This window comes from Scedosporium apiospermum, assembly GCF_000732125.1.
Source record: "Scedosporium apiospermum strain IHEM 14462 chromosome Unknown SEQ_SAPIO_0087, whole genome shotgun sequence".
In the NCBI taxonomy this organism is placed as follows: domain Eukaryota; kingdom Fungi; phylum Ascomycota; class Sordariomycetes; order Microascales; family Microascaceae; genus Scedosporium; species Scedosporium apiospermum.
In genome coordinates this window covers 254,115-266,698 of record NW_015971788.1, presented here as the reverse complement: position 1 = coordinate 266,698, position 12,584 = coordinate 254,115, and the positions used below count along the sequence as shown (strand labels likewise).

General features: G+C 52.1%; 5 protein-coding genes across 5 annotated transcripts; 2 read left to right on the top strand and 3 right to left on the bottom strand.

Annotated features, from left to right (window-relative positions):
* Positions 1-106: 106 nt before the first annotated feature.
* SAPIO_CDS10920 (cytochrome c1 heme lyase) lies at positions 107-989 on the top strand (the record flags this gene model as incomplete). Its single annotated transcript, XM_016785728.2, has 2 exons — positions 107-639; positions 713-989. 2 exons carry the CDS (start codon positions 107-109, stop codon positions 987-989), a joined length of 810 nt encoding a protein of 269 aa, XP_016644510.2.
* A 601-nt stretch (positions 990-1,590) lies between these two features.
* Positions 1,591-3,408, bottom strand: SAPIO_CDS2795 (Uncharacterized protein; the record flags this gene model as incomplete). Its single annotated transcript, XM_016785727.1, has 2 exons — positions 1,591-2,919; positions 3,037-3,408. 2 exons carry the CDS (start codon positions 3,406-3,408, stop codon positions 1,591-1,593), a joined length of 1,701 nt encoding a protein of 566 aa, XP_016644509.1.
* Positions 3,409-4,090: 682 nt separating this feature from the next.
* On the bottom strand, positions 4,091-5,333 carry SAPIO_CDS2794 (Diphosphomevalonate decarboxylase; the record flags this gene model as incomplete). The annotated part of the gene is made up of 2 exons (XM_016785726.1): positions 4,091-5,207; positions 5,275-5,333. The coding sequence occupies 2 exons, from the start codon at positions 5,331-5,333 to the stop codon at positions 4,091-4,093; spliced, it is 1,176 nt and encodes a 391-aa protein (XP_016644508.1).
* A 645-nt stretch (positions 5,334-5,978) lies between these two features.
* Positions 5,979-7,592, bottom strand: SAPIO_CDS2793 (uncharacterized protein; the record flags this gene model as incomplete). The annotated part of the gene is made up of 3 exons (XM_016785725.1): positions 5,979-6,354; positions 6,421-7,204; positions 7,289-7,592. The coding sequence occupies 3 exons, from the start codon at positions 7,590-7,592 to the stop codon at positions 5,979-5,981; spliced, it is 1,464 nt and encodes a 487-aa protein (XP_016644507.1).
* A 4,273-nt stretch (positions 7,593-11,865) lies between these two features.
* On the top strand, positions 11,866-12,314 carry SAPIO_CDS2792 (uncharacterized protein; the record flags this gene model as incomplete). Its single annotated transcript, XM_016785724.1, has 2 exons — positions 11,866-12,085; positions 12,151-12,314. 2 exons carry the CDS (start codon positions 11,866-11,868, stop codon positions 12,312-12,314), a joined length of 384 nt encoding a protein of 127 aa, XP_016644506.1.
* Positions 12,315-12,584: the final 270 nt, after the last annotated feature.

Here is a 12,584-nt window from a genome sequence, read left to right as displayed (position 1 = left end):
GAGCAGAAACCGCTTCGAGAGCAGCCCTTTGCTTCTTAGTGAAGCAGCCTGGCGCAAACGCAAGAACCTGCAAATCCCCGAACCTCAGAACCATAATCTCCTGCCAATGGCCGACTCCAAAGCCCCAAGCGACGGGGCATCCGCCTGTCCCGTCGACCACAAGTCCCGCGAAGCCTGGCTCGCCCAAGCCCGCGCCGGCGGCTCCTCCCAAGCGCCGCATCCCCTCCCACCCCAATCCCAGCCGGCTCCGGCTCCGACGCCAAAGTCCTGGGCGCAAACCATCGTCTCCTACATCCCCTTCACATCCTCCGCGCCTGCAGCGCCGGCTCCCACTCCGGCGGCAGCCCCCCACGACCCCTCGCTCGACACTTCGCGCGTCGTCTCCAGCATCCCCCGCTCCTCAGACCCCAACGCCGTGACGGGCTGTCCGGTGAACCACGAGACGGAAACTGGCAAGGACGAAGCGTCAGGGAACTGGGTGTATCCGTCGGAGAAGATGTTCTTTGACGCTATGCGTAGGAAGGGACATGGCGCTGAGGCAGCGGATATGAAGACTGTTGTGCCGATACATAACGCTGTTAATGAGAGGGCGTGGAAGGAGATTTTGGAGTGGGAGACGCCTTATACTGCTGGGACTGCGTATGTTTCTTCTTCTCCCCCTCTCCAACCTCTAGAGCTGAAGACGCATTCGCTAACTATGAGAAACGTACAGCTGCGACGGACCCAAGCTCCATTCCTTCGCCGGTCTTAGCACCCGCATGTCGCCCAAGGCCCGCATCAACACCCTCCTGGGCTACACGGCCCCCTTCGACCGCCACGACTGGATCGTCGATCGCTGCGGCACGCGCGTCGACTACGTGATAGATTTCTACGCCGGGAGGGCGAAGGGCGCTACCGGCGGGCCGAGCTTCTATCTTGATGTGCGGCCGAAGCTGAATACGTGGGAGGGTGTCAAGATGAGGGTGCTGAGGGGACTTGGAGTCGTGTAGAGGAGACGCGCGAAATAAAGGGCGTCTTTTGTTAGGATGAGTGTATGTTATATCTGTGACTTTGTATAACCATCGGAAATGGCGCGTATGGGGAGTGTCATATTCTTGTTTTCACTTTCGGAGTATTTGCATCAATGTCCTGCTATCATAGAATATGAACTGGGCTGGAATATCTAGATCTAATTAGACAACATCTCCCTTTTGATATGAAGTACGTCGTTACGGTCTATCCCTCCATTGGTGTTTATGTGTTTCTTGAGTTTGTCTAAGAGGAAACATGTACAAGAGCTAAAACGCACACGAACAAATGAACACAGGTTTGTTCAGAAACTAATCATTGATCTGAACGCTACTTGCTATCCTCCTAAGATACACAGAATAGTCAAACCTTTCCAGAATCAGTCCTGAAATACTTTTTTATCTTTTTTTTATCCTTTTTTTTTTTTTTCCCCCCTCTAATTTTTGTTTCTTTTCCGAAATAACTGGCTCATTGCATCATTGCTCATGAACTTACAAATGCGCCTTCGCCTTGTGTCGTTTGGTATCTTCCGAGAAGTGACAGTCCCAATAAACGCCGTCATGCAAAAACACCGGCACCAATTCACTGATCCTTTTTGGTCTCATTGCCCTTACGTCGAGTAATCTTGATTCGCACGGGGTTACCCGTCTCCATGGACGAAGTACCAAGATCCCATCCGGCAGCCTCGAGCTTCTTGAACAACAGGGGATGGTTGAAATTCAAGATATGGTTAGAGTATTCACTCTCGGCTCCATCATCGGTGTCGACATCTGTCTCGACATCGGGGTCGACGTTGGGGACGGCCAGCTCCCAGCCTTCATAGTCCATCAACTTGCCGTCCGCGGGGAGGTCCCAAATCATCTCCATAGCCAGGAACCAGGCTTTCACGGCGTCGATAGGCTCAGCTCGATAGGTGAGCATAATCTTGACGCGGAACAGACCGCTCTTCTCAATGTAACGGACCGTGATGAGAAAAGTGGGCCGCTGGAGGAACCAAATGTCAGGATGGCCACCATCTTTGAACTCATAGTAGTTCTTAGCGAAAAGAACGATCGCCTTCTTGCGTCCGGTAAAATTGCTGATGATGGGGCTCCAAGTAAGAATGTTCTCCCTCTCGGAAACTTCAGCGGGAGAAAGCACAGAGCTATGTCTCATCCAATGGCTAAAAATGATGGTAGCACGCTGGCGATTGAGGGTACGGAGCGTGACGGCTCGAACGCCAAGGTAATTCACGTAGAGGTGGCCTAGGACGAGGGCGACCATCAAAAAGAAAACGGCGGTGCGATCCTGAACAAGCTTGACCACAAGAGTGCCGGCAATAAGACCAACGAGACCAACGGCAGTTTCTTGGCTGGCCTCCTTTGCGTTCAGCTCCGCAAGGTTGTCCTGGAGCGCGAAGTGGCTCGAGAGCGCCGCCTTGCTCGCGTTGCCGGCCACACCGCACATAGCGCGAAGGCCTTCAGCCACGGCGAGAAGGATAGGTTTGCCGATCGGCCCAAGAAGGGGACTGCCAAGATTGAGAAAAAAGGCGCCGTCGTTCAGAAGATCGGCCATGAAGCGGTATCGCTTGCACTCGGGCTCGATGATTAGGCCATATTGCTGAGCAAAGCCAATGGTGGCCAAACGGGAGACGCAGTCCTTGAAAACGTTCAGAAGGAGCGCGTAGGTGGTGGAGGTGTTCGCGTCGCCGACACCAAGGCCCTCGAGGAGAGCACGATCAGAGAGCATGCTTGTGATGGTACTGAAGAACGCCTGGAGGGAATCATATGTCTGATAGGCGAGATAGTCCTCGGAGACCGAGTAAGGGTAGCCAACGGGCAGTAGACCCTCACGCAGAGTCTGCTGGCACCACTCGATCCAGGGTCGAATCGACTTGCGAACCATGTTACTAGGAGGAGCAGGAGTTTCAACCTGGGAACTGGAGTTAGAGAAGGGCATGATGAGGAGAGGAATAACGTGTTTTGATGAGAGGAATTATGGTGACAGTAGTGTTCGGGGATGGTAGCCTTGGGGAAGAGATGGCCATACCTTCAAGACATCAGTATTTGCATCAACCCACTCACGTTGGAGTATGCCTGCCCTGTCAAGTTCCATGATGTCCAAAGACTTCGCATTCGCACTTATCTCGGCATCAGACTCTGCATCACGAAGGCCAAGCGTATCCCTTGCAAGAGCCCTCAACTCAGACTCTGGTTCATTAAGGGCAGGTGTCGTGTCATCTGCAGTAGCCTCTAAATCCTTTACAGGCTCATCGATTGGCCTCATATCTTGAATCTCCTTCACAGGTTCCTCATGATTGCCGGGGTCTCCAAGTCGAGTGATGGGCTGGACATTGCCCTGGACTTCAGGCACAACAGCATTGTTAGCCTTCTTGGCCTTAGACCGCTTCTTTCTTGCCATTGTGGACTGTGATAAGGTTTGATTTGATGAAACTGGTTATGGTTGATGATGAATGGATGAGGAGTGAAAGTAAAGAGATGGTGATGGTTCAAGGTGTGGGAGGAAAGAGATTTCGAAATCTTGACCACCAGAGGTTGTTTTGGATTTTGTAGTGATTTTTTGTGGCCTCTACTCTGTAAAGGGCAATTCACATCTTGCTCCATCTCTCAAGAGCTCCTTCCTTGATGTTGTTGTGATTCACAGAATTTGGTCATGGGAGGATTGGGAAGGAACGAGCTGTTCCCACTTTAGCTCATCTGAAAAGAAGGAGCGATGGAGGTTGCTGCATCGACACATCGATGAGGAAAACTTCATCGGATATCAATGTTTAGAAAACCACCTGTTATCCATACGTAGCTGGCAATTGATTAGGATGCTTTGGCGACTGTGGTGAAAATGGAGATGTAACGTGGAGGGAGAAAACAAATTGACGTGTCGTCAGGATCCCGGCCAAAATCCTAAATAGGCGAAACACTCACTGCGGTCATAAAACAGGGGGATCAAGGAAACTGTTTGCCTAGACCGACTTCGATTATATTCATCAATTGAGACATCACGGCCACTTTTAAGGACCCTATATATGCTGCTTTTATGTCAAGACTTCATTTCCCACTGTTTTTCCAAAGCCAGACCTGCTCAGCCTCTAATTAGTCTTGACTGGGCTTCCATCCTCAGCAATCAAGAACTGGTCAGACTTGACGGGACCGTCTCCAACTCCAGTCATGATGACACGGTTGACACCTTCGGCCAGGAATGAACCAATATCATCGAGGGCGACCGCAGCCTTCAATCCCTTGTACGCTTCGGGCTCCTTCCATCCCGGTCGCTCGGAGAGCACGCTAAAGAGAGTGCCGACTACGGCCTCGGACTCCTCCTCAGGGTAGTAAATGACGGGGTTCGCGCCAGCATCAAAGGTATAAGCCGCGACAGTCTTCCCCGCGGCCTCGTTGATCAGCTGCACCGCGCGAATGGCAGCCTTGGAATACTCGTTCATGTAGATGATGGGCGGGTAGGTATCGAGGCAGGTGGCGTGGAACGAGTTCGAGTCCTTCATCGTCACCTCGGCGAACTTGGCAAAATCGCGATCGCGTATCGCCTCTTCCATGGCCTTCATATGAACGGGCACGACGGCATCGACTCGCTGCTTGAATAGCGACGACGTGGCCACGGTCTGTTGCATTCCGGAAGTCGAAGGAACGAGCTTCTTGCCGGCACTGACGACGAGGATCAACGCCTTCATGCCGGGCCAATGCGACGCATCCGCTACCTGCTCGGCGAGCGAATCAGTGCCGTCCTCCTTCTCACCAGCCCTCCACGCAACGTATCCGCCCAAAAGACTCCTGCACGCCGATCCGGACCCTTGCCTCGCGATGAGGGAAAGCTCCGTGGGCGAGTCGGGCAGCTCATACAGATCAGCAATGGCTCGAACCAGAGCGGCGAAGCCCGCCGCTGAGGAAGCGAGACCAGCAGCTGTGGGGAAGTTATTCTCGGACACGATGCGCAGATGCATGGCGGAGAGCTTGGGTAGCGAGGCGTCCTTGGCCTCGAGGGCTACGCGGCGGGCTCGAAGTTCGCGGAAGCAGGCCTGGGTTCGGGCGCCCGAAACGTCGGCCTCCTCGCCGTTGAGAATGAGGCTATCACGGTCGAAGGACTCGGAGCATGATGCCGTGGTCAGGGTTCGGAGGTCGGATTGGGAGAGGGTCACGGAGAGGGAGCTGTTGGTGGGGAGGTTGAGCTTGGGGTCTCGCTTTCCCCAGTACCTTTGGGTAGGGTAGATATGTTAGCCTTCTACACTCTGAGGATGAGGGAAGTGTTCTATCGACGCACTTTACGACGGCAATGTTGACGGGTGCCGTCGTGCTGGCGCGGTATACCTTGGCGGCCATGGTGTAAAAGGGCGGTCTCAGAAAGAGGCGGGGCTGTGACGAGGGGGGGGAAGAGAAAGCTTAAAGGAAGACACTGATGGTGCCAATTATGTCAATTATAGAAAATAAGGGATCGCTAGATCAAATATTGCCAGCCTCAACGTCAATTATTAGGATTCGGCCTAAATGTTGGGCAGGAGAAGAGTTGTCACCGCCAAAGTCGTCCTATTTGATCCCTTTGCAGTGGGGGCGGGGTCACTTGAATTGAAGCTCGATCAGCTCTGGTCGCCCAGGAACCAGGAACACAACTGGGGGCGCTTGTCCACAGCTGCTTAGCCTACATTTGAAGCCGACGAACACTGCACGATGATAACGAAAGCAAGGAGTCACATTTCTGAGGGATTTTAGCTACAATTGTACTGAATACATTACAAAGGGAGAGCTCATTTACTACATTGCGGTTGGTAGTTCAGCTCAACTTCTTCGAATGGAGGAACAGCACCCTCAACAAATTTCGTGCCGAAAACTTCTCGGGACGAAAACTGGGCGGCAAGATCAATGCCAACACCGACGGACAAATGGCGAAAAACATTTTGTGAAATATTTGCTTTTCTTTTTCTTCATATATAACTCAAGCTACGAAAATACAACAACTATTCAATCTTGCTAGACCCGAGCATCGTTCCTCAGCGACTCCGTCTCATTCTCATTCCGGAGCATCTGGCTCGAATCCTCATCCTTGATGCCCGTCATCTTCGCGACTACCGAGACTGCGAACAGGTCGCCGCTCACGTTGATGGCCGTTCGGAAACGATCGATGAACCAATCGATTGCGATGATGACGGCAAACATACCAGTCAGGGGCACCCGGACACTCTGGGCGATCATGACGGTGAGGACGAGAGAGGACGAAGGGATCGGGGTCGTGCCGATGGAGGCGAGTGTGGAGAGCAGCACGATGACGACATAGTCGGTTGGCAGGAGCTCGTGGCCCTGGGTCGCGGCGAGGAAGACGACGCAGGCGGGGAAGTAGATGGCGGTACTATTGATGACAGAATTCAAATTAGATCGCCTCCCAACACTATCACAGGAATGAGAAATGACTTACCCGTCCATGTTAATTAGACATCCGAGAGGAATGGCAAAGTCGGCGACGGTGTGGGGAACGCCTCGAGCCTTGGCGCATTTCAGAGTGACGGATAGCGTGGCAGCCGACGAAGCAGTACCCCAAGCAGTCAGCCAGGCGGGCGAACACTTGGCCCAATACGTGTAGGGGTTCTTCCGCGTGAACAAGAAAAACAGGATGGGTAAAACGATGAAGAGGTGGATGCCCATGCTCGTGAGAGTGCAGCCCATGAGGATGCCCAGGTTCTGGCCAATCTCGGAAATGTTGAGCTTGAAAAGGTTGGGCAGAATGAGGAAGAAGACGCCGACAGGAGCCATCTTGATAAGCCAAGTGATGATCTTGGTGATAATGGATTCGACCTCAAGTGTAACGCGATAGATGGCAGACTGCTCCGAGTCGATGAGGTAGCCGATGACGATGGACATGACCAGCACGGAAAGCAGACTATCGGTGGCGAGAGAATTGACAACGTTGGCGGGAACGAGAGATTCGAACATTTGCAGGACGACTTGGTGAATCTCTTGCTTTTCCGTCTTGGCGGCGTCCTTTTCGGAAATGTTGTCGAGCGAGAGCGAGTCTTCGTCGACGACGGTGAACATGGGGCGCCATACAAGGCTCGTCAGGATACAGCTGATGACGATGGCGAGCATGGTGGTTAGGACATAGTAGCCGACCGCCCAGCCGGCGAGTTTCCTTCCTCCGTTGGTGCTCATCTGGCGCAGCCTCTGGATAGCAAGGATCATGGCGGTGACAATAAGAGGAAGGACTAAGCAAGGCGTTAATCAACATGGGGTGCAACTCAAAACGCAGAGTGCTTTTCTGGGAATTGCGTGTGTGGGAAGTGACGTACCAACAGCTTTGAGTGCCCTCAACCATAGTGTTCCTGGAATGCCGACAAGAGTCGGAACCGCAGACGGGATATCGTCAACAGTTGAGGTTACGGCCATGCCGATGGCAATTGCCAATGCGGCGGCGATGACGATCTGGAACGCATGGCCAGGAGTTGTGGTATATCGCCAGAAGCGCTGAGGAATGGTCTCCTTCACAACCTCAGTTCTGATATCCCCTTCCGCCTGCGAAGAGACGGGCGAGATACCCGCATCGTCGGAGATCGCCCTCTTCTCGTTGGTGGATGTGGTAGTGGTGGTAGCCATTCGCGAGGATATGCGAACGTTGCTCACTTATATGTCACAGGAAGGAGAGATGGAGAGGAGTGAGGCAGCTTGATGAAGGGAAGAGGAGAAGCACAAGCGGGAAAGGATACAAGTTGTGTCTGAATAGAGTGCGAGGCGGAGGCCGTCCTTAATATATGTACATAATATATTTACGTGCGGACCGCTCTTTCGTTTCTTATCACAACAAGTCTCGAGCGAAGGAAGACGGGGCTACACACGGGAGGAGAGATGGGGAACGCTGCACTCGTGGAGAAAGAAGCAAATCCGCCGGTCTGGGCAGACTGGCCGTGTGGCAAGGTGTCTCCCGGCTGCTTGATTTGGCAGTGCAAGAGATAACAAATGCGCGTTCTCGATGCAAGCCAAGACTTTGCCTACTGGTCTGGGTTATCTTATGTGTTGCACTGGTGCGGGCACAACCAGGGAGGGGGTTCGAGGGCGACATCACAAGGGACATATGGGACTGGAGCAGGGCAGAAAGCCAAGAGGTTTGCTGGGGAAATGATGGGGAACATGGGGGAGGTTAAAGTGTGGAAGTCCAGTAGGTCCAGCTGGTTAGAAAAGGCATGCCATCAATAGCAGGCGGTGGTACTATTACAAGGCTCGATATTATTAGTAAATTCATCCGTTCTTATCTCATGAACGCCTGATCCCAGAGAATGGAAATGGAGACAGCCTGGAGGAACACGCGACGATGCGTGGAGACGGCCGGACAGCTCACAAGAATCCTATTTCCTCGACTCGTTGCGTGGTTCTTGCGCGGTTTCTGTTTTATCCTTCGCTTTTTTGCCTTCCCTTTCTTTCTCGGCGGTGGCGTCAACTCCTCCTAGCCCTGATCCCCCCCGGTGGCCGGCTAGACACGGAGGACGTTGTAGATCGTGATTTGCACCTCGCGCGATGTCCGGTGGCTGGATCTGGAGTATTGTTACATCGATGCCATAATAAAAATTACGTTTGAATCGATCAAGACCCGCCATTCTCTTCGCTCTCTTCTTGCGAAGGGGCAATACTGAGTAGAGGTACTTCATCAACTATGCGTACGGGATAATAAGCTTAAACTGGTTATGGAAAGAAGCCCCGAGTCAATCTTCTGCACAAGGGCAAGCATGGCCACACGTGAGCAGTTATTCTCATTTCTCATGGCCTTGGAGTAGAGCCATCGCATTGAAACCTACCTCCTTTGAGAACACGGAGCAGGAGACGTGAGGCAAGGGAGACGGTCGAGATAGGAATAGGAAGGCGCCAGCCAAGCAGGTGTAGGCTTGGCCTGGTCTCGGCGGATTCCTGTACTTCGTACTTCGTCCTATCCTCCCCTCAGATCCATCAACTCGTCTCCTTACTTTCAAATGTTCCTCCCCCCCACTTCAATTGCCTTAATACTGCCAAGACTTGATGTGGCTCCTTCACTTTCACTGATAGGTGTCCGTGAATGCTCCTCTTTTTACCCGGTCTGGAAGGTGGGATTGAAGGCTTTCTTCCCCTCGATCTGGTTGCTTGTCGCTTATGTTCATCCGATGATCATCAAGGCAATTCGGTGCGGGGGGTGTACGCCAGGACGATCAAAGACGGGGAAGCCTGTCGATCGCGAGGCAGATTCGTTCAGCTTATTGCCAGGCTGCAAAGTTCACGGATTGGGCTGTGGTCGCACCCGAGACAAAGGTCTGATTAGGGTCTCAGCCGCTGGCGCACAGCATCGCAGCAGGGCAGTGGTCGGGTCGAGATAAGCGCCGGAGGATTTTTCGTTCTGGAAGCTTACTTGTCTGGGCGCATGTGGGCAGACTCAGGAGGCAAGATGATTTGGGCAGGTGAGTGCGCTAAAGACGATTTTCGACTAGCTCCGAGACTGACACCTATACGAGTAGTGCGCAGTGTCCACTGCCCATACCTTATCCTCGCCTTGGGGCCCTATGTTAGCTGGTTCTTCGAATCCTCCGCTTCCCATCGTTTCATGCTTGCACTATTTGGGCCTTAGCCTTCTGGGCGTCACCCTCGTGTCTCCCATCTACTTACATAAAAGTTCGTCCATTAGCATTTCCGATAACTCCCGTCGCCCAGGCATCCTCCCCGGTCCTGCTCCCCCGAGGGAATTTTGATAAGGTGGGATCACTGTGGGCCGAAAATTGCAATGTAATTAGCCCATTTGCCAGCGAACGTTGCGACCAGGCACGCCTACCTTGGCATTGTCACCAAGCCTGGTTTAAGCCTGCACGAGCCAGGTTCACCCCACAACATCGCGTCTTCCACCTAACCAAGACCTTCTTTGTTGCTTACCGACTACTAAGGTACTTTGGAGTCAACGCCTGGCTGCCGTGCTTCGTAAGTGGAACGTGCAGATAATAGGGCCAGGCGAGGCCTCATTATCATCAAATCGAATATCTCTCGGGGCGGTAAAAGTGGCTGGCTACTCCAAAGCAGGCAGATCAATTGATCCAAGACGATCTCAGGTTCTTTCACTGGCCTCAACTGCACACTACGTCCTAGACCAGAAGCCTGGTATTAAAGACCGGTTGGGTTGGCCAAGATGATGAATGATACGTAAAATACGAAGTATGATGCAAAGTTCATTGACTAGTGAGATGTAGATGTTGAAGCGAGCATCAAATGCCACAGCATACAGGCGGCGATACGGGCTCATATGTCGACAAGGCTTGAGTTTGGCGAAGCAGCTCAGCGGGGAAACTGGGAATGCCAACAACATTTGATATCGAGTAAGCAAACAAGCGGAAGTGTAAACTTTATTTGGTGCAGCATACCATGACGCATATTTAAAGGCATCAATTGAGCAACTTTCCCGAGAACAAAGCATTCTTCTGAAGAACTTGCTGCTGTCATCTCATCTCGACAACAACGACTCCTGCCCCGTCAAAGCAGCTGACCCGTCGACTCTTGAACACAGAACCTACCCGTTCGCCATGTCAGATAGCAAGAGAATCGACGCGGCAGACCTGCCTCAAACCATCCCGCCTCCGGTGAGACCAGGTTGGCTCTATGTCTGTTCGATACGGCCAACTCGAAATGACGTACGAAGATGGCAACGGTGTCTGGCACCATATATATATATATATATGCCGAAAGGCACCGTCGATAAAGCTACAGAGCATTTCCTGAAGGAAGAATGGGGTGAACTAGCGAAGTTCCCGCCTTGGGGTGAGTCTCCCTAAACGTACGTGCAGACTTTTTATAGTGTTGGCCCACCGCCGGACGCTACAAAGAAGGACGGGGAGTTGCTTGTATCAGGATCTCGTCAGCGCCAGTCTCACCTCTAGGGTTAATGGTAGACTCGAGACCGCAAGCCGCATCAAGTTGTAATCGAGCGGTCAAAGCTGTCAAGTATAACCTTTCCCCTCCTACCTTTGCCCCAACGTCAACAAGGCCACCAAATCACTTGTTTATTGAATTCTACGAAGTAGATCACAGTAAAGTATCCTCAAGGCGAACTCGCGCTTTTCAAGCTCCCAGCGAAGCGAACCCTAGAATCTCAGGGCAGACTGGTCATGTTTTCTTGATATTACTTATCTTTTCCCTTCTAGGAATGTCGTCCGTGCGATTCTTTGGCGCCGCTAATGACACCCTGTCCTGCAGCGCTCCTTCGGCTTCGGCAAATGCAGCTGAGCAGGACGAACCAACTTCCGATGGCCAAGCCCGTCCGCTTCTTTCGCCACCATCATGTACGAAGTATGAGTTGCGCCCGTTGGCTGAGGCAGGTGCTCCAGCAAAAACTCTCGACTCACACAAACCCCGGATCCCCTCGACGGTAAAGAAGACTACAATTTGGACTATATAGAGTAGAGATTGGTCACGGCGAGAAATGATGTCTAATACATCGTCCTTCGTAATTCATTAACCGAATTTTGACCTCATCATGGGAAAGATAAGCCAACCTCAACTCACAAGATGGAGCTAAGACAGTAAGCTCAAGTCGCATACTTAACTCAAGATTTTGCCTTGGTCACAGTCTTCCATGCTCGATTTCCAGATGTCACGTCACTGAAAAATCATATGCAAAAGTGTAAATTAGTTTAGTCGCGTCGAGTGCCGTGACGCATCAAAGGTTTCGAGGCCTCGATTTCGAACCCTCCCAGAGCACCTTGCACACATGATATTCTTCTGCCTCTCCGAACCACTCGCCCTATTCTCTCGAGAAGTCCCGCCTAACTTCTTTGCCATCTCACCTGTATGACAGCGGTCTTAGTCCCTTCTTTAAAGCATCTTGCACATCATTCTCCACGCCTAGTTTTAAACCCTCGAGTCCGCCATGGCAGATAACAAGAGAATCGATAGAGTAGGCTCCGAGGAGGGGAAATCAGAGAGACCAGGCTGGTCTTATACAAAGGTGATTGAGCCAAGTAAGATGACATATGAAGATGGAAATGGTATCTGGCACCAGATTTATATGCCCCAGGGTACCTTCAGCAAAGCTGCAAAGCATATCCAGAAGAAAGAATGGAGCGAACTGGCGAAGTTTCAGCCCTGGGGTGAGTTTCATGAACATAAGGATTCCCATCAACTTCGTCCAGAAACTAATCGCGGATATTCATAGATAACCAGAAAGTCACTGAAGATGACTATATTTATACGTGGATTAACGATGAGACTGGTGAACCTGAGGAGATCGACGAAAGGGAGAGAGCAGCGCCGGATATTACCAAGGAGCAAGAGGAGTTATCGAAATCAAGATCCCATAAGCCTTTGTCTCACCTCTAGGGCAGACGCTGGTCGGAAGTGAGGATAATTAGGGCTGCAGTCGACGATTGAGGCTGCGATCTTGCGGTCGAATCAAACAAGAGATGGCAATAGCTCTCCCTTCCATAGCACGCACGGACGAAGCCCAGAAACTTGTCACTGGAGCTCCCAGGGTTTGATATGAGCAAAAAGTAAGGAACTAGTGTGGGGCAGGTCTCTTCGATCGGCCCGTTTCTTCTTCTCCTATCGCCTAGTGCGGAAGACTGCCCATTCACCCCTGGCCAGGCTAGC